The sequence below is a fragment of the Macaca mulatta genome, chromosome 13, assembly GCF_049350105.2.
Source record: "Macaca mulatta isolate MMU2019108-1 chromosome 13, T2T-MMU8v2.0, whole genome shotgun sequence".
In the NCBI taxonomy this organism is placed as follows: domain Eukaryota; kingdom Metazoa; phylum Chordata; class Mammalia; order Primates; family Cercopithecidae; genus Macaca; species Macaca mulatta.
In genome coordinates this window covers 68939552-68959031 of record NC_133418.1, presented here as the reverse complement: position 1 = coordinate 68959031, position 19480 = coordinate 68939552, and the positions used below count along the sequence as shown (strand labels likewise).

General features: G+C 39.9%; 1 protein-coding gene across 3 annotated transcripts in view; it reads right to left on the bottom strand.

The window, feature by feature from the left end:
- The window catches only part of PNPT1 (polyribonucleotide nucleotidyltransferase 1), a 58534-nt gene that overhangs the window by 29858 nt on the left and 9196 nt on the right, over positions 1-19480 (bottom strand). For all 3 annotated transcript variants that reach the window (XM_015112399.3, XM_028831652.2, XM_015112401.3), the window contains exons 4-13: positions 19021-19126; positions 17842-17891; positions 14964-15027; positions 14822-14869; positions 13840-13953; positions 5986-6172; positions 5095-5146; positions 4415-4472; positions 1333-1429; positions 461-563 (exon numbers count right to left, since the gene is read on the bottom strand). In XM_015112399.3, coding sequence (XP_014967885.1) covers positions 461-563; positions 1333-1429; positions 4415-4472; positions 5095-5146; positions 5986-6172; positions 13840-13953; positions 14822-14869; positions 14964-15027; positions 17842-17891; positions 19021-19126 — 879 coding nt within the window. The remainder of the gene's footprint in view (positions 1-460; positions 564-1332; positions 1430-4414; positions 4473-5094; positions 5147-5985; positions 6173-13839; positions 13954-14821; positions 14870-14963; positions 15028-17841; positions 17892-19020; positions 19127-19480) is intronic.

The window sequence follows — 19480 nt, the reverse complement described above, 5'->3', positions numbered from 1 at the left end:
TACATAAAAAACACACGAGAGGCCAAGCGTGGTGGTTCATGCCTGTAATCCCAGAACACTGGGAGGCTGTGGTAGAAGGATTGCTTGAGGCCAAGAGTTTGAGACCAGCTTGGGCAACAGAGTAAGACCTTGTCTCTACAAAAAAAAAAAGTTTTAATTAACCAGGCACGGTGGCACACGGCTGTAGTCCCAGCTACTAGGGAAGCTGAGGTGGGAGGATCACCTGAGTCCAGGAGTTCGAGGTTTCAATGAGCTATGATTGTGCCACTGCACTGGAGCCTGAGTGACAAAGCAAGAACCTGTCTCAAACTAAACAAACAAACAAGAACTGCCAGATATTAATTTAAATAAATAATATATACCATATGACAAAACCTACAGCATCTACTAATGTACTTCTATTAGATCTAATTAAACATTCTTAATTCACCAAATAATTAGACCTTTTTACATAAATTACCTGTGTTTGTCCTCTTTGAAATAATGCTGATCCATGAAGGGTTTTAAACGTATCCACCTCACAACTTATATTCCTAAGTGAAGTCAAATCCCGACCATCACACCTATAGTGATACAGGAAATAAATACATGAAGTCATACTGGAAATCAGATAAATCACACGTGTTTATTTCTGCCAGGAAATTCTCAGTCTCAGTTGCGTATCATAATCCCCTGTAGAACTTTAAAAAATAATAGATACTTGAGCACTATCCTGAATATCACTGAATCAGAACGTCTGAAGTTGAACCTATATTACTGTGTTGTTAAAAAGCTCTATAGGTAGGCCAGGTGCGGTGGCTCACGCCTGTAAACCCAGCACTTTGGGAGGCCGAGGCAGGCAGATCACGAGGTCAGGAGATCGAGACCAACCTGGCTAACACGGTGAAACCCCGTCTCTACTAAAAATACAAAAAAGTAGCTGGGCGTGGTGGTGGGTACCTGTAGTCCCAGCTACTTGGGAGGCTGAGCGGGGAGAATGGCGTGAACCCGGGAGGTGGAGCTTGCACTGGGCCGAGATTGCGCCACCGCACTCAGCCTGGGCGACAGAGCGAGACTCTGTCTCAAAAAACAAACAAACAAAAAAATGCTCTACAGGGAATCCTGAAGTGCAGTCAGGGCTGGCAAGCACTGCTTTACACACAAGGCCCAAGACAGATGGTCACATATCTATGTATCTTCTTTCTTCAATAGGTGTCCATTTATATAGCAAATATTATAATTCTTTACTGTTCACTTGAAAAAAAACAAACTTTCTTTGATCAAGTTTCTATTTTCAAGGCAACTTGCAGAGACAGTGCATACTTAAATTTCAACAAAAAAGGTTATGTTTACCTTTTGTATTCATTCAAAATAATACTTCTAAAAACTTCCTTTGCAACAACATTGAAGGATTCTATTATTTCATATGGATCGGCCTCCGGAAATTTTTCTATAGAAAAAAGACAAACCAAGACAAAGTTTTTTACTTTTTAGGAGACAGGATTTCTCTAAAGGTCATAGCATAAAATCAACTAACTACAGGAATCAACCAAGGGAGATGACTCTGAACATGTAGTCCTCAGGCAAACAAAGTAGATAAATGTTCTCAAGCAACTGTGACATATCAAGTACCAAGTACCACAATGGTGTTGTTATTGAGAACTTAATTTTCTTTTTTTTTTTTTGGAGACAAAGTCTCGCTCTGTTGCCCAGGTTGGAGTGCAATGGTGCAATCTTGGCTCACTGCAACCTCTGTCTCTGGGGTTCAAGCAATTCTCCTGCCTTAGCCTCCTGAGTAGCTGGAACTACAGGTGTGTGCCACCATATCCGGCTAATTTTTTGTATTTTAGTGGAGACGGGGTATTACCATGTTGCCCAGGCTGCTCTTGTAACTCCTGAACTCAGGCAATCTGCCTGCCTCGGCCTCCCTAAGTGCTAGGATTACAGGCGTGAGCCACTGCGCCCGGCCCATCAGTTCCCTTTTCTATTATGTTACCAGAAGAATCCAGCCAACCTTTATGGAAAGGTCTGACAGTCTTTTTTTGTTTTTTTTTGAAACGGAGTTTTGCTCTTATTGCCCATGCTAAAGTGCAATGGCATGATCTCAGCTCACCGCAACCTTCGCCTCCTGGGTTCAAGCAATTCTCCTGCCTCAGCCTCCCTAGTAGCTGGGATTACAGGCATGTGCCAACACACCCAGTTAATTTTTGTATTTTTAGTAGAGACTGGGTTTCTCCATGTTGGTCAGGCTGGCCTTCAGGCTGGGCTCAAACTCCTGACCTCAGATGATCCGCCTGCCTTGGCCTCCCAAAGTGCTGGGATTACAGGCGTGAGCCACCGCGCCTGGCCTAACTGACAGTTTTAAGAGTAGTCACCCTCACTCTTTTGCCTTTAATCTAAATCTGCAAATTGGGGAACAATTTAAAAAATATATTATAAATCCCTACAGACTGTTTTCTATCTAATATTTGTCAAATGCTTTCATGAGGCAGGCACTTTATTGGTTTTTTAATACTTTTAACTTTCATAATAACTTATGAAATAAATTTTATTATTCCCATTCTACAGAAGAAAAAACTGAAGCTTAAAGGGGTGGAGTGCTGTGTAAGAGATAACCAGAGTTTAAAAAAAAAAAACATAAATAAAAAATAAAGAGGTGGAGTAAACTGCCTGAGACCACACAGATAGTTAACTGATACAGCTGTGACCTGAATACAGCTCTGTCAGCCTCAAAGGCTTATGGTTTTATTTTATTTTATTTTTAGCTTAGGGTTTAGATGTTAAGCTACTCTACCCTATCAATTAATTTATGCCAAGTTTTAAGTACTGTTCTCTCATGTGTATGGTTTATTAAATATAACTTCAAAGTAACCAAAACATAAGAAATGATCACATAAAGATATATTAGTATCGTATCTTCCTCAGATAAGAATTTTTAATATTAGACTTTAATATCTTTTCTGCTTTAACTGAGTTGTACTTAGAAAAGAGAACAATCACTACCAAAACATTTAAAATATCCTATCAACCCAGAGGGTCGTGAAGCTATTCTACTATGTATAATACAAACAAAAAGTCATTTTTCTTTTAAAATAAGACAATATTTGCTATAAAATTTCTTTCTTAAAAACTAGGATGAAATGTAGTGAGAAAGGACTAAACTTATTCAATGACAATTACAATTAATGGCCTTAATATCAATGCCAACAGCATTTTTTTTTTTTTTTTTTGAGATGGAGTCTTGCTCTATTGCCCAGGCTGGAGTGCAGTGGCGATCTCAGCTCACTACAACTTCTGCCTAACAGGTTCAAGTGATTCTCGTGCCTCAGCCTCCCGAGTAGCTGGGATTACAGGCACCTGCCACCATGCCTGCCTAATTTTTGTATTTTTGGTAGAGATGGGGTTTCACCATATTGGCCAGGCTGGTCTTGAACTCCTGACCTCAAGTGATCCACCTGGCCTCCCAAAGTGCTGGGATTACAAGCATGAGCCACCACACCTGGCCAGTTTTTTATCTTAAAATAAATATTCATGTGAAAGTATATTTGTCTATTAGAAAAATTAACAAAAACTATGTCATACTTCATTTATATTCAATTTGTGTTAGGTTGATATTATACAGTAAGATCCTTTGCTTAATAATTTCTGGAGAGCTAAATTACCTAAGTTCTGTATCGTATGATTCCACTAGGTATTAATAAGAATAGCATCAGTTAACATTTATTGAACACTTACTGTGTGCCAGGCACAGATGTAAATGATTCACTCATTTAATCCCCATAAACCAGGTATTACTAACACTGCAATTTCACAGATCAAGAACTCAATAATTTTAAAGAATATATTTGTGTTTTCAAATGACAAAATACCAGGTTACATTTCTTGTATGATAAGAATTTGATTCAGAAAAGATCAGGAACATTCACATTCAACATTTACTAGGTACCTACTCCACATCAAATGTAGTGCTAGCCACATTTATAGAAGTTAATTTAGCAGTAACCCTGTGACCTATCATTATTGCAAGTTTACTGAAAATAAAGCTGAGAAGCAATGAGAGTAACATTTATTTGAGATCTTCAACCAAAGTTTTTTTAAAAGTCTATTATTTCTTTCAACACTTTTAAAATTAAAAAATACATAGTAATAGCGGTTCTGTGCAAAGGGGACTTTCTCTTTCCCTGAAACAGCTCGGGGAGGCTTTGGAGAAGAGGTGGCATTTGAACCTTGAGTTAGAAGAAGACCATCTGCTATGAGAGAGCATTCCAGGTCTAGGGAACAGCAGCTGTAAAGTTCAAAGTCCTTTGAACTCTTCTTTTCCTACGGATGTGATGCCTTTCCTCTTTGATCTTTAATCCCAAGAAGCAAGAGTCAGGCCATGCCTTATTAAAGCTGCCCTCAGCAAAAAAACAAAATAAAATAAAATGAAATTTACCTTTTAGTTGTTCCTCTGTATCTAATCTTATTTTGTTAATAGCTTCATCTCTGGAAACCTAAAAGAAAGTTGAGGTTCAGTTATTACATATACATGACATTTAACATTTCTATTTTCTAATTATTATACAATGAACACATTGTGAATTACTCAGATTTATCTAACTATAATATTCTTTAAAACACTGGAATTGGTTATTGATTTATGACAAATATTACCTGTTAATTCATTCAAATACATTCGTGCACTCCCCTAAAACTTATACTAAAAAGAAAAGAACTTTGGGTGGCCAAAGTGGGCAGATCACTTGAGGCCAGGAGTTCGAGACCAGCCTGGCCAACATGGTGAAACCTCGTCTCTACTAAAAATACAGAAGATAGCTGGGTGTGGTGGCGTGCACCTGCAATCCCAGCTACTTGGGAGGCTGAGGCAGAAGATTCGCTGGAAGGCGAAAGTTGCAGTGAGCTGAGATCACACCACTGCACTCCAGCCTGGGAGATAGAGAGAGACTGTCTCAAAAACAAAACAAAACAAAAGAATGGAGAAACAATTAGACTTTTGTTAGCTTTTTGTTTAGAGATTTTTAATAAAAATAGGACTAACATTCATAAAATTACATGAATTATGACAGAAATGTATTCCTAGGGCAATTATAGAAGACACAACTTGGGTATACCTACTTTTTCATGTTCGTAATCTGTAAAAACTGCATAGAGTCTCTCCATAGCGAGTCTATTTAAGCACAAAATAAATGTTAGCATAATAATATTTGGAAACATGAGGCAGTTTCTATTATAAACAAAACTGAAATATTTAATAATCAGCTAAAACTTTAATAAATACTTCAGAAAGAATTAAAAATTTATATTGCTATTTATCATTGCTAATCTGTTTACTATTTACGGCACAGAACCCAAATTTCTTTCTCTCACCCTCTCAGGGGAAACCACATGTGGCATCCTGTTCTCTTCTTTTTAATTGTTCAATTAATTTCACCTTTCACATACTCTTTTTAACCTCTTCCTTTCTTCATTCTACCCATTTTGGCTCAATTATCACAGGAAACTCTTTTGCTAGGAAGAGTTAATTTAATTTCTGACTGATGGCTGTGCAACTGACATTAAGGGAAAGTTTTAACCTTTTCAATTTTTTCAAATAAAATAATTTATCAGTGATTCATTTACATTTACTGAGTGTCTGCCTAATGTTCTAAGCACTGGGCATGTAACAGTGATTACATCTGATTTCTCTTTGAGAATTCCAACAGCTTCCTTAGATATTCAAGTATCTTATTTATTTTCTTTTTCCCAGACATGGAGAGATGTGGTGATCACCTGAATCTTGACCAATAAACACCCTCTTTCGTTTGAGATTCAAAGTTAGGCCTTACAAGTGTGATGTGGGCTTATCCTTTTTAAGGGAGTAAACAGATATATGAGAATGACTCTTAAAACAGAAAAGTGCTATTTACGAAGTAATGGATGGGCAGTGCTTCCATGGGAAGTTTCTCTCCCACGAGGAAATTAAATGTGATGACAATTTCATATTTTCATTTGCACAGATGTTCTTACTTATGAGTATGTTTCACAATCTCTGGCAAAGGGGTAAATAACTTCTGAGGCGTCCTCTTGGTAACACCAATTTCTTTTACCAACTGCTGAATGCCCTGAATTATTTGCTGGGTATATTTCACTCCCACTTTGATAGCATGGCAAAAGTCCTGCTGTAAAATGTTCTCTGCAGAGGCTTCCAACATGACTATTTAAAGGAAAAAGAAAAAAAAAATGACTGCCATCAAAGTTCTTAGTAATATAACAGTTTCAAATACCATGACATGACATAAATATTGTGGATCAATTTTACTTCTTAGTGATAGATCCACCTTGATTTCTTTCCTCAGAATCAACATACTTCCAAAATGTAAGCAGCAGTAAATGAATAAAGACACCTTGATATTCGTATTTAGGTTTATATTCTCCTTAAGTTTAAGGAGGGATTTCCCATAAAAAATGAAACAGAAGAAAAAAAATAAATTATGTATATATTTAAAAAATAAGATATTGAGCTATGTCACATAAGATAAAAATTAAATCTTTTAAAGTATACAAGTGCTTTTGTTTTTAATACTTTTTTTTTTTTTTTTGAAACGGAGTCTTGCTCTGTCGCCCAGGATGGAGTGCAGTGGCGTGATCTCGGCTCACTGCCAGCTCTGCCTCCCGGATTCATGCCATTCTCCTGCCTCAGCCTCCCGAGTAGCTGGGACTACAGGTGCCCGTGACCACGCCCAGCTAATTTTTTGTATTTTTAGTTAGAGATGGGGTTTCACCACGTTAGCCAGGATGGTCTCGATCTCCTGACCTTGTGAACCACCCGCCTCGGCCTCCCAAAGTGCTGGGATTACAGGCGTGAGCCACCGCGCCTGGCAATACATATTTTAAATAAAATGTAAAAATATGTAACACAATAGGAATCTAATAAATATTTCCTGTTTAATAATTAATTGTCACATCGTCTAATTCTTGCACAGATGGGGAAATCTTTGCAGTGATCCTGTTTCAAGTAAGCCAACTAAAGGACTGTAATGACCATCATAAACAGATAGCTTTTATAACAATTAAACTCCTGTGTAATGCAGGTAGAAGTTAGGCTTCTAAAATCTACTATTCAGTTTCAGTTTTGCATTCCAGGAGGCTGACTAGCCTCCTGCCTACTTGTGTGTCAGTTCTGGTGTCTCTCAACTTGTACAAAGTCAAAGATCAGGCAAATGCATAGTTATCAACATATTTTATATATTTAACCACATCCTGTTGTCATTAAGATTATCTAACTCATTACTTCTAAGGTTTCTAGGTTCAATTTATAATAGAATGAATGCCTCCACCCTCTCAATGTGCTTTATATGTTGGAATTCCATCAGCCAACGGAAGTAGACTCATGAAAGGAGCTAATATTTGTGTTATCAGAATCATGGAAGAATAGGAGAAAGAGGTCAGGGCTAAAAAAGTACTAGAAAAAATAATTGCTGAAAACTCCCCAAATTTGACAGACACAAACCTACAGATTCAAAGTAAACTCTCAACAGGGTAATCCTCAAAAAAGCCAAGCCAAGAAACATCATAATCAGACTTCTGAAAAAAAAAGACGAAAACTTGAAACCAGCCAGAGAAAAATGACACCTTACCTCTAGGGGAAAAGCAATTCAAATAATAGCAGATTTACCATCAGAAACCATGCAGGCCAAAAGGAAGTGGCACGGTATTTTTCAGGTGCTGAAAGAAAAGAACTGTCAACCCAGAATCCTACACCCAGTGAAAATACTAAGGAAGGAAGGGGAAGTCAAGACTCTCAAATAAAGGAGAAATAAAAAAATTTGTTGCCAAACAGAAATGAAAAAATAAGAGAAGAAATCGTGGACTGTTAGAAAGGAAAGAAAATCAGTATGCAAACTAAGAATAAACATAGAGGTTGGGCATGGTGGCTCACACCTGTAATCCCAGCACTTTGGGAGGCTAAGGTGGGCAGATCACCTGAGGTCAGGAGCTCGAGACCAGCATGGCCAACATGGTGAAACTCTGTCTGTACTAAAAATACAAAAAAAATTAGCCAGGCGTGGTGGTGGGTGCCTGTAATCCCAGATACTCAGGAGGCTGAGGCATGAGAATCGTTTGAACACAGGAGGTACAGGTTGCAGTGAGCCGAGATCACACCACTGCACTCTAGCCTGGGCGACAGAACAAGGCTCCATCTCAAAATAAATAAATAAATAAATAAGAGAGAAAAAGAGTAAATACAGAGCAATAAGTTTTTCTTTCCCTCTTGAGTTTTCTAAATTATGTTGACATTTGAAGTAAAAGCAAAAATTTTTAACGCTGCCTGACATGGTTCTAACCGCAGAAGAAAATGAAAACAATTGCATTCCAAATGGGAGAGGGTAAAGGGAAATAAGGTTTCCATATTTTGCACCAGGCCTGAAGAAATTTCCTATGATAACATGATACTAAGATGGCTATATTCTTTTTCTCATCTGTATTTCCAGGATATCCTCTCACTTTGACAGAATTAAACAGCAGATTTTTAAAAATTCATTTAATGGGTATAAATTATATCTCAATAAATTGCTTTTAAAAATAAAATATGTGGCCAGGTATGATGGCTCACGCCTATTGTCCCAGTACTTTGGGAGGCCAAGGTGGGAGGATTATTTGAGGCCAGGAGTCTGCGATCAGGCTTAGCAACACAGCAAAGTCCTGTCCTAAAAAAATAACAACTAGAAGATAAAAAACTCAGCTGTGGTGGTGTGCCTGTAATCCTAGCTATTTTTCTAGAGGCTGAGGCAGGATGATCGCTTGAGCCCAGCAGTTTGAGGGTACAGTGAACCATGATTATGCCACTATACTCATACTCTAGTCTGGACAACAGAGTGAGAATAGTTGAGAATCAGATTAAAAAATATATATATATATGGCTAGACATGGGGCTCATGCTTGTAATTCCAGTGCCAAGACAGGAGGATTACTTGAGGCCAGAAGAATAGCCTGGGCAATATAGTGAGATGCTATATCCAATAAAAATAATGATAAAATTTAAAAAAAAAGAATATGACAAAGAAAAATGGGGCTGGGCACGGTGGCTCACGCCTGTAATCCCAGCACTTTGGGAGGCCAAGACGGGCGGATCACGAGGTCAGGAGATCGAGACCATCCTGGCTAACATGGTGAAATCCCGTCTCTACTAAAAAACACAAAAAACTAGCTGGGTGAGGTGGCGGGCGCCTGTAGTCCCAGCTACTCGGGAGGCTGAGGTAGGAGAATGGTGTAAACCCGGGAGGCAGAGCTTGCAGTGAGCCGAGATCGCGCCACTGCATTCCAGCCTGGGCAACAGAGCGAGACTCTCAAAAAAAAAAAAAAGAAAAGAAAAATGGATACCTCCCCTCAAAATATATTTTGTTTTCACTCATTAAACTTTAATGCAATTCCTTTTAAAAAATATTTTATAAGAAAATTCCTTTAGCCAGGTGTGGTGACATGTGCCTGGATTCCCAGCTACTCAGGAGGCTGAGGACAGAGGATCGTTTGAACCCGAGAGTTTGAGGCTGTAGTGACACATAATCACACCATTGCATTACAGCTTGGAGACAGAGTGAGACTCTGTCTAAAAAAAAAAAAAAAAAAGAAAGGAAGGAAGGAAGGAAGGAAGGAAGGAAGGAAGGAAGAACACTCCTTACAGTTGAGTCTATAGAGCTGTGCTGTCCAATATGGTAACTACTAGCCACATATGCCTATTTGCATTTAAATGACTTAAAATTAGACAAAATTAAAATTTTGGTTCCTCAGTTACTCTAGCCACATCTGAAGTGCTAAGTAGCCACATGATCAGATATAAAACATTCCCTTCACTGCAGAGAGTTCTACTGGACAACACTGCCACGGATGCTAAAAAATTAAACATAAAAGCTTGTCAAAATGATTGCTATAGGCCTGGCATGGTAGCTCATGCCTGTAATTCCAGTACTTTGGGAGGCCGAGGCAGGTGGATCACCTGAGGTCAGGATTTTGAGACCAGCCTGGCCAACAGGTGAAACCCTATCTCTACTAAAAATAAAAAAATTAGCCAGGTGTGGTGTCACGCGCCTGTAGTCTCAGCTATTTGTGAGGCCAAGGCAAGAGAATCACTTGAACCCAGAGGTGGAGGTTGCAGTGAGCCCAGATTGCACCACTGCACTCCAGCCTGGGCAACAGAGTAAGACTCCATCTCAACTAAAAACAAAACGAAAACAAAGATTGCTATAAACTGTCAACCATTTTAGCAGTTGAAGATGCAGTTTTGAGATTAGCTGAAGCTATAAATTCTAGACACAAAATCTTTTCTAAAAACATGTTGGCCGGGCGCGGTGGCTCAAGCCTGTAATCCCAGCACTTTGGGAGGCCGAGGCGGGCGGATCACGAGGTCAGGAGATCGAGACCATCCTGGGTAACACAGTGAAACCCCGTCTCTACTAAAAATACAAAAACTTAGCCGGGCGAGGTGGCAGGCGCCTGTAGTCCCAGCTACTCGGGAGGCTGAGGCAGGAGAATGGCGTGAACCCGGGAGGCGGAGCTTGCAGTGAGCTGAGATCCGGCCACTGCACTCCAGCCTGGGTGACAGAGCGAGACTCCGTCTCAAAAAAAAAAAAAAAAAGTTATTGGTATACTTTTTCCTGACTTATATCTTCTCACACACAGAAATATTAGTGATATTAAATATACCAGTTGAAAACAAGCATCTAAATGGCACTGTTCAGAATGTTGGTGTTGAAGTAATCCAGCAGCTGACAGCATGGAGTAATTATTCTTGCCCTATAAGATTATACTTTAAAGATCTGGATGACTGCCCAGGAGTGGTGGCTCAAGCCTGCAATCCCAGCACTTTGGGAAGCCAAGGTGGGTAGATCACCTGAGGTCAGGAGTTCAAGACCAGCCTGGCAAACATGGTGAAACCCTGTCTCTACTAAAAATACAAAAATTGGCCAGGTGTGGTGGTGCACGCCTGTAATCCCAGCTACTCAGGAGGCTGGGTCAAAAGAATCACTTGAACCTGGGAGGCGGAGGTTGCACTGAGCCGAGATCGTGCCACTGCACTCCAGCCTGGGCAACAGAGAGAGACTTGGTTTCCAAAAAAAAAAAAAAAAAAAAAGATTTGGACGACTAAATATTTTAATAACGAAATAGTAGCAATTACTTTTTTGTATTTTTGTATCACAAAAGTTCCATGATGGTGGTATTTCACTTGGACCCGATGTTAACTTTAACAGGTAAACAAGGGGTTAAAATGCATATTTGATGCATCTTTATGAATGCAGAGAGCTGGTTAAATAGCTGCATGGAAATAGTGATACAAAAGTCATAAACTGGAGGCTGGTAATTCCTAAAAACCATCTCCTTACAGGTTGGTTCTGAATTACTCTCAGTCTCCCTCTACCCAAGACTACTCTCTGAAATTTATGCAGTCTCTAGAGTCTCATTCTTCCCTCCTCAGAGCAACAGGTGAGAAGAGCCAGCTGGAAGTCTGCCTATGGGGTTTCTATGGCATGCCATATGTGCAGCAAAGATTCCTTGGTTCTGCTGGGTGCAGTGGCTCATGCCTGTAATCCTAGCACTTTTGGAGGCCGAAGCAGGTGGATCGCTTGAGGCCAGAAATTCAAGACCAGCCTAGCCAACATGGCAAAATCCCGTCTCTACTAAAAATACAAAAATTAGCTGGGCGTGGCGGCGCATGCCTATAATCCCAGCTACTTGGGAGACTGGGCAGGAGAATCAATTGAACTTGGGAGGCAGAGGTTGCAGTGAGCTGAGACTGCACTGCTGCACTCCTCTACCCTGGGAGACAGAGCGAGACTCGGTCTCAAAAAAAAAAAAAAATTGTGAATTAGTCCATTCCTCTAATGTCTACTTACAATTAGAAGAGTTCAAACTCTAAGGCAGATAACGGCTATATGACCAATTAGCAACAGGTTTATTTCCGTGTCTTAATGATAATAGCAAGTATTAACTGTATGCTTATTAGGTACCAGTAACATGCTGGGCACTTTGCAAACCTTGACTCCTATCTTCATAACTACCCTCCCTGTAAAGTAACCAGACTAGTTTACTAATAGAGAATAAACGAACACTGTAACTTTCAGCAAAAAATTCAGATGCAGATGAACAGGAAACCAATACTTTGCTCAAGGCTCCGAGATGCTCAAACATGAAGTAGACATCATCTATTATTCACAGCTTCCTCATTCTTTGGAATATCCTCTCTACATTTTGACAGTTACCCACAGTACGAATCCCACCTTCCGGAGGCAGAATACAAAAATCATTTCCTTGCCTTCCTTGCAGTCGAGGGTATAGTCATGTGCCACAGTTCTGCTCAATGAGATGTAAGTAGAAACTGCTGTGTGGGGATTTCTGGGAAAGCTGCTTAAAACGCAGGTTGACTCACTCAACTGCCACACACCTTTTTGCTATTCCCTTCTTTTTTCTTCCTCCTGCCTATAAGTCAGATACGTTGGCCAGAGCTCTTCATGCCAGTTCATAAGCATGAAGATGAGGCCACATCTTGAGGATAACAGAGGAGAAAGCTAAAAGGAATCTAGATTTCTTAAGATGTCATGGAACCACTATCACTGTCTTAGATTTACCACCTCTGAATTTCTTTTACCTGAGAGAAATACAACGTTTCCATCCTGTTTAAGTCTTATTTTGTTCGACAACACAACCCCCAACTAATACATGGGGATTTTTCTTTCTTATAGAACCTAGTTTTAACTTTATCACTAGCTAACATACCAGAAGCAGAAGCTGGAAATGAGATGTTTCACATATTACTTGTACAAAAAAGCAGTAATAGTTGAATAGTTTGTTTCATCAAAATGTTCCCACATCAGAACATTGTCAAAAAGTCCCACACATCAAATATCACATGGTAGAATAAACCAACAATAAAAGCCCTTAAATAATTTGTCCAAGATCACACGATTATAGTGGCAGAGACAGGTTTCAAATCCAGGTCATTCTGACTGCTAAAGTCCATTTTCCTTCCACAGAACAAGGACTTGATTTTCATTCATGCAAGTATGGCATTTCTGTTACAAGGAGGATGTGAAAATGGCCCATGGTCAATGCATTTCTTCTATTTTATTACTCGTTTTCCACCTAGTAGAAATGGGTCACTTCTCAAGAGGATACCAAGCAGACTTAGAAATAGCTAAATTATAATATTTAAACTAATAAAATGGTTACTATCAGACTTAGAACTTCTATTTTTAAACTAAGTTATTTAGACTAATAACTTATTAGTCTAAACATAATTACTGAAATTGGCTGGGCGCGGTGGCTCAAGCCTGTAATCCCAGCACTCTGGGAGGCCAAGACGGGCGGATCACGCGGTCAGGAGATCGAGACCATCCTGGCTAACACGGTGAAACCCCGTCTCTACTAAAAAAGATACAAAAAACTAGCCAGGCGAGGTGGCGGGCGTCTGTAGTCCCAGCTACTTGGGAGGCTGAGGCAGGAGAATGGCGTAAACCCAGGAGGCGGAGCTTGCAGTGAGCTGAGATCTGTCCACTGCACTCCAGCCTGGGCGACAGAGCGAGACTCCGTCTCAAAAAAAAATAAATAAAAATAGAAATTATTCTTAGACAAAATATTAGTCTAAAAATAATTACTGAAATGGTCTTGGTAAATACTTCTGTATATTTTAAATAAAATTGAGTAAAATCCTGTAATTTTAGGTATCATTTGATATGAAGCAAGAGCACTACAAAAATAGGACAGAGATAAAACATAACCAAAATTTTTATGGCTACCGACAAAACATATACACAAAGAGTTTAAATTTAGTTTAAGAAGAAAGAACTTGTCAGTAAAATCCAGAACAAATGAGGTATTTAAACAACTTACCAATCTGACTTTTAGGTGCCCCAGCAACCACTAAATTTAAAGTACTGGAAGACATTTCTTTTCTTGTTGGGTTAACAACATATTCTCCATCAATCATTCCTATTCGTACTGCCCCTAAAATGTATTAGAACATTGGCAACTGTTTAATGGAAATTCCCAGTTTTCAAGACATTATTCCAGTGATGGCTTCAACCCCATCTTTGATTGTGACCACAGAATAAAATCCATGTTTCTAACACGGTATTTAAGACCCACAGAACATCCTACCCCACCCTACCTTCTGGCCTCATGGACTACTCTGAATTGGTCAAATATACCACTTCTTCCACACCTCTGGGATTATGCTTATGTTTGTCCCCTGGTCTAGAGAGTATTCTCCCTAAGGCAAATGCTTAACACCAGACCCTACTAAGGTTCAGCTTACACAATGACTACTCTGAGGAGCCCTCCTTGACAACTTGACCACACAAAATCAAACCTGCTCTTCTCTATCATATTCTTAGCACTTTAACTATGTTTTTATAATACCACTGATTATAAATAATTATCTGTCTTCTTTATGCTGAAAGCAATAACTGCATCTTTCATTGTTGTATTGCTAGGGCCTGGTCTGCCTAGGACACTTGATAATTATTTACTCAATGAGCCATTTTTATATTGCATGATTATGACTTGTAACAGCCATAAGTTACATTAATTTTATCCTGAAGGAGTATATACTCTGATAATTTCCCAGTTAAAAAAAAAAAGAAAAAAAGAAGTCCTCTAACGGAAAGAGGCAATTATGAAGTCAAAATATCTAGGGACATAAAATCTATAACACCATAACATACTGCTATTAGAAACAGAACCCACGACAAGGATGAAAATATCTGAAAGACCTGAAAGGAGACTTAGAATGTCATCTAGTTCAATTCATGGTCGCTACTACTTACTGAAAAAAAATATACATATGATTTCTTATTTTTAAATCCTAACTTACCAACAGGTCCATTCCAAGGAATATCTGATAATGACAGGGCCACGGAAGCTTAAAAATGGAGAAAAATAAGGGCTGAAATTAAAATTTCATTGCTTTAAAAAAATCAACACTGATAACTTTTCATCTCTACTTTTATACTTACCGCCATTAATTGCTAGGACATCAGGCTCATTAATACCATCTACTGCTAACAGATTACACAGAACCTGGTAAAAGGGAAAAAATTTGAATCACTTAAAATAATCTGTTTGATTTGGAAGGGTTATCATTTAGGTTAACATCCTGGCCTAAAATACAAGAGCACTATATGGCTAAAAGCAGGGGCTTTGTAGCCAAACCTCTTAATTTTGGCTATCATTTAACTAAATGCTTGACATTGGATAAATTACTTAAATTAAACCCGAAAAGCTTTCTCATCTTTGAAAGGGAAAAATAGGCCAGACGTGGTGGCTCACGCCTGTAATCTCAGCACTTTGGGAGGCTGAGGAGGGCAGATCACCTGAGGTCAGGAGTTTGAGGCTAGTCTGATCAAAATGGTGAAACCCTGTTGCTACTAAAAAGACAAAAATTAGCCAGGTGTAGCGGCCAGTGCCTGTAGTCCCAGCTGAGGCAGAAGAATCTCTTGAACCCAGGAGGTAGAGGTTGTAGTGAGCTGAGATCGCGCCATTGCACTCCAGCCTGGATGCCAGAGTGAGACTCCGTTACTAAATAAATAAATAAATGGGATAAATAATGGCATCTTCCCAAAGGGTGCCTACGAGGATTAGAGAAATACTGTAGGTAAAGCACTTATCACAGTCCTCACATGTTGCAAGTATTCAGTAAATGTTAGCTCTTTCTATCATATAAAAATATTTTCTAGGCCAGACATGGTGGCTCATGCCTGTAAACTCAGCACTTTGGGAGGCCGAGGTGGGCGGATCACCTGAGGTTGGGAGTTCAAGACCAGCCTGGCCAACATGGCAAAACCCCGTCTCTACTAAAGATACAAAAATTAGCCATGCGTGGTAGGGCACGCCTATAGTTCCAGCTACTAGGGAGGCTGAGGCGGGAGAATCACTTGAACCTGGAGGCAGAGGTTTCAGTGAGCTGAGACCGTGCCACTGGACACCAGCCTGGGCAACAAGAGCAAAACTCTGTCTCAAAAAAAAAAGAAGGCCGGGCGCGGTGGCTCACGCCTGTAATCCCAGCACTTTGGGAGGCCGAGGCGGGCGGATCACAAGGTCAGGAGATGGAGACCACGGTGAAACCCCGTCTCTACTAAAAATACAAAAAATTAGCCGGGCGCGGTGGCGGGCGCCTGTAGTCCCAGCTACTCAGGAGGCTGAGGCAGGAGAATGGCGTAAACCCAGGAGGCAGAGCTTGCAGTGAGCCGAGATCGCGCCACTGCACTCCAGCCTGGGCGACAGAGCGAGACTCCGTCTCAAAAAACAAACAAACAAACAAAAAAAAAAAAAAGAAAGAAAAAAAATTCTGTTGAGCAGGGTGCGGTGGCTCACACCTGTAATACCAGCACTTTAGGAGGCTGAGGCAGGGGATCACTTGAGGTCAGGAGTTCAAGACCAGTCTGGCCAACATGGCAAAACCCCATTTCTATTAAAAATACAAAAAAATTAGCTGGGTGTGGTGGCGGGCACCTGTAATCCCAGCTACTCAGGAGGCTGAGGCAGGGAGAATCGTTTGAACCTAGGAGGCGGAGATTGCAGTGAGCCGAGATCGCGCCATTGCACTCCAGCCTGGGTGACAGCGAGAGATTCCGTCTCCAAAAAAAAAAAAAAAAAAGTTCTGTTTATAAGCATAGATGAAACAAACTTTATACTGCAATAATGTGCCCATGTCACGCACTTAAGAAAAAAACTTCTCTGACTGGGTGTGCTGGCTCATAGCTGTAATACCAGTAGTTTGGGAGGCTGAGGCAAGAGGATTGCTTGAAAGCAGGAGTTTGAGACCAGCCTGGCTTATATAGTGAAACCCCCCTCTACAAAAAAAAAAAAAAAACTTAGCTGGGTATGGTGGTTTGTGCCTGTAGTCCCAGCTACTTAGAAGGCTAAGTGGGGAGGATCACTTGGGCTCAGGAGTTTGAGGCTGCAGTGAGTTATAACCATGCCAACTGTACCCCAGCCTGGGCAACAGAGGCCCTGACTCAAAAAAAACAAAAAACAAAACTTCCTGAGGTTAAGGCTGTGATATTCTTGCAAAGGCATATTTGCAAGGTGTATTTATTTATTTCAAATGAATAAAATGGTTACTTAAGTATACGTGTCATTCCTGAAAGAAAATATTATTCAGAAAGTATTAACATATAATAAAGTAGAGGTTCAGAGGATCCAGCAATAAAATTAGGTAATAAAAATTAGCTATGTTGGTTGTCCTATTCCCAGCCTGATCTGGTCTCTACTCACTCTAGTCACCCTGATCTTCTTTTTAAACTCACTAATTTCTTTCCTGCCTCTGGACTTTCAATGCTTCCCTGACACACCTTGGTTGGCTAACTCCTACTCATAATTCAGGTGTCAACTCAAATAGACACTGAATAAATGTTAGCTTTGTAAAAGTACTATCTTTTGGCCGGGCACAGTGGCTCATGCCTGCAATCCTAGCACTTTGGGAAGCCGAGGGGGGCGGATCACGAGGTCAGGAGCTCGAGACCAGCCTGACCAACATGGTGAAAACTGGTCTCTACTAAAAATACAAAAATTAGCCAGGTGTGGTGGTGCGTGCCTGTAATCCCAGCTACTCAGGAGGCTGAGGCAGGAGAATCACTTGAACCTGGGAGGCAGAGGTTGCAGTGAGCTGAGATCGTGCCATTGCACTCTACCCTGGGTGACACAGTGAGACTCGGTCTTAAAAAAAAAAAAAAAAAAAAAGTACTATCTTTTTTCGAAAACTTACTGTAAAATATAACAGTATCATAAAAAATTCTTATGTTCTTTCTAATGTTTAGTCTAGGAAGTATTACAGAGATTCATTAAGTAATTTTTGATTGATCTGGCAACTAAAAAACCTAAAGCAGAACCTACCTGTGTATCATAGAAGTAGCCAGCTGGAAAGAGCGGTCTAATTGAACGATCTGCCAAAAGAAAAAAAAAGACATTAAACCGTACTGACAGAGTTGCTTTACAGTTCAAAACTTTTGAACTAATATAGATAGCCATTCAATATGTTTTCAAGAAAAATCCCCTTGGACCAATTTATTAAGAGGGACACAGATAAATGTCAGTGCTTCCACTATTACATACCATGCCCTAACAACAAAAAACAAACACAGAAGAAGTACATTAACAATAAAGATTGGGGAGCAATTTTTCATTCTGGTTCCACAGGCAACAGTTACATATATAAGCAGAGCAAAGACACTTAAGACCAATAGCAGACCAAAAGAAAATGCTTCCTTGCTACTTTCTGTCTGAAGACTATATATAAATATACCTAAAATAGCAATTTCTGGCCGACCGCAGTGGCTCACGCCTGCAATCCCAGCACTTTGGGAGGCTGAGGTGGGCGGATCAAGAGATCAGGAGTTCAAGACCAGCCTGAGTAACATGTAGAAACCCCCGTCTCTACTAAAAATACAAAAATCAGCCAGGCATGGTTGTGGGCGCCCATAATCCCAGCTACCCAGGAGGCTGAGGCAGCAGAATCACTTGAACCCGGAAGGCAGAGGTTGCAGTGAGCCAAGACTGCGCCATTGCACTCCAGCCTGGGTGACAGAGCAAGACTCCGTCTCAAAAAAAAAGCAATTTATGGGTAGAAGAGCTATAATTACATACAATCCCACAATATGTAGGGATGTTAAACATTTGAAAGATTATGGACATTATTTCAGTAGCTGATAAATATAATGTTTAGGAATTACTATTCTGAACATGAAAAAATGTACTAGGAATAGATTCAACAGAGTAGAGGCATGGACCATAAAATTCATATGCTCAATAGAAATTTACTCATTTAGTCAACAAATATTTATTGAATGCCTATTCTGTGCTAAGCAGTATAACAGGTACTAGGGATTCAACAGTGAAGAAACAAAAGCTTTTTTCTCCCAGTGCCAACATTTGAGTGAGGGAAGAGAGAGTGAATAATCTTAGGTGGCGTTAATGCTATGAAGGAAAACTTAAGATATACTGTAGAACACAGATGCAAAAGATGCTAATATAGGCATATCAGAGAAGATGAATGCGTCTATGTTAATATCTTACCTATTATTCGACTTGTAAGAATTTCTTTATCAGAAGTACCAATCTCTCTTCTCAGATAGTTTGTGGGAATTCTACCTGCTGCAGCAGCTTTTTGTCTGTAGTCAACCTGAAGTAGCAAAAAAAAAAAAAAAGTTCATATAATTCTTTTTGTAGAAACAAACTATACTGTAAGAACTACTATATGAATGCTAATTCTCCTGAGGTCGCCAACAACACAGTCTAGACTCAGAGCAGAAAATATGTTACTTACTTAGCATTTTATATCTTTTGGGGAAAGGAAAGTTGATAGAAATGTTTCCGCAAAGTGAAATAAAAAAATGTTCAGGTGTAGTGGCTCACACCTGTAATCCCAGCATTTTGGGAGGCCAAGGCAGGAGGATCGCTTCAGGCCAGGGGTTTTAGAACTGCCTGGGTAACACAGAAAGACCTCGTCTCTACCCCCCATAAAAAAAAGAAAAAT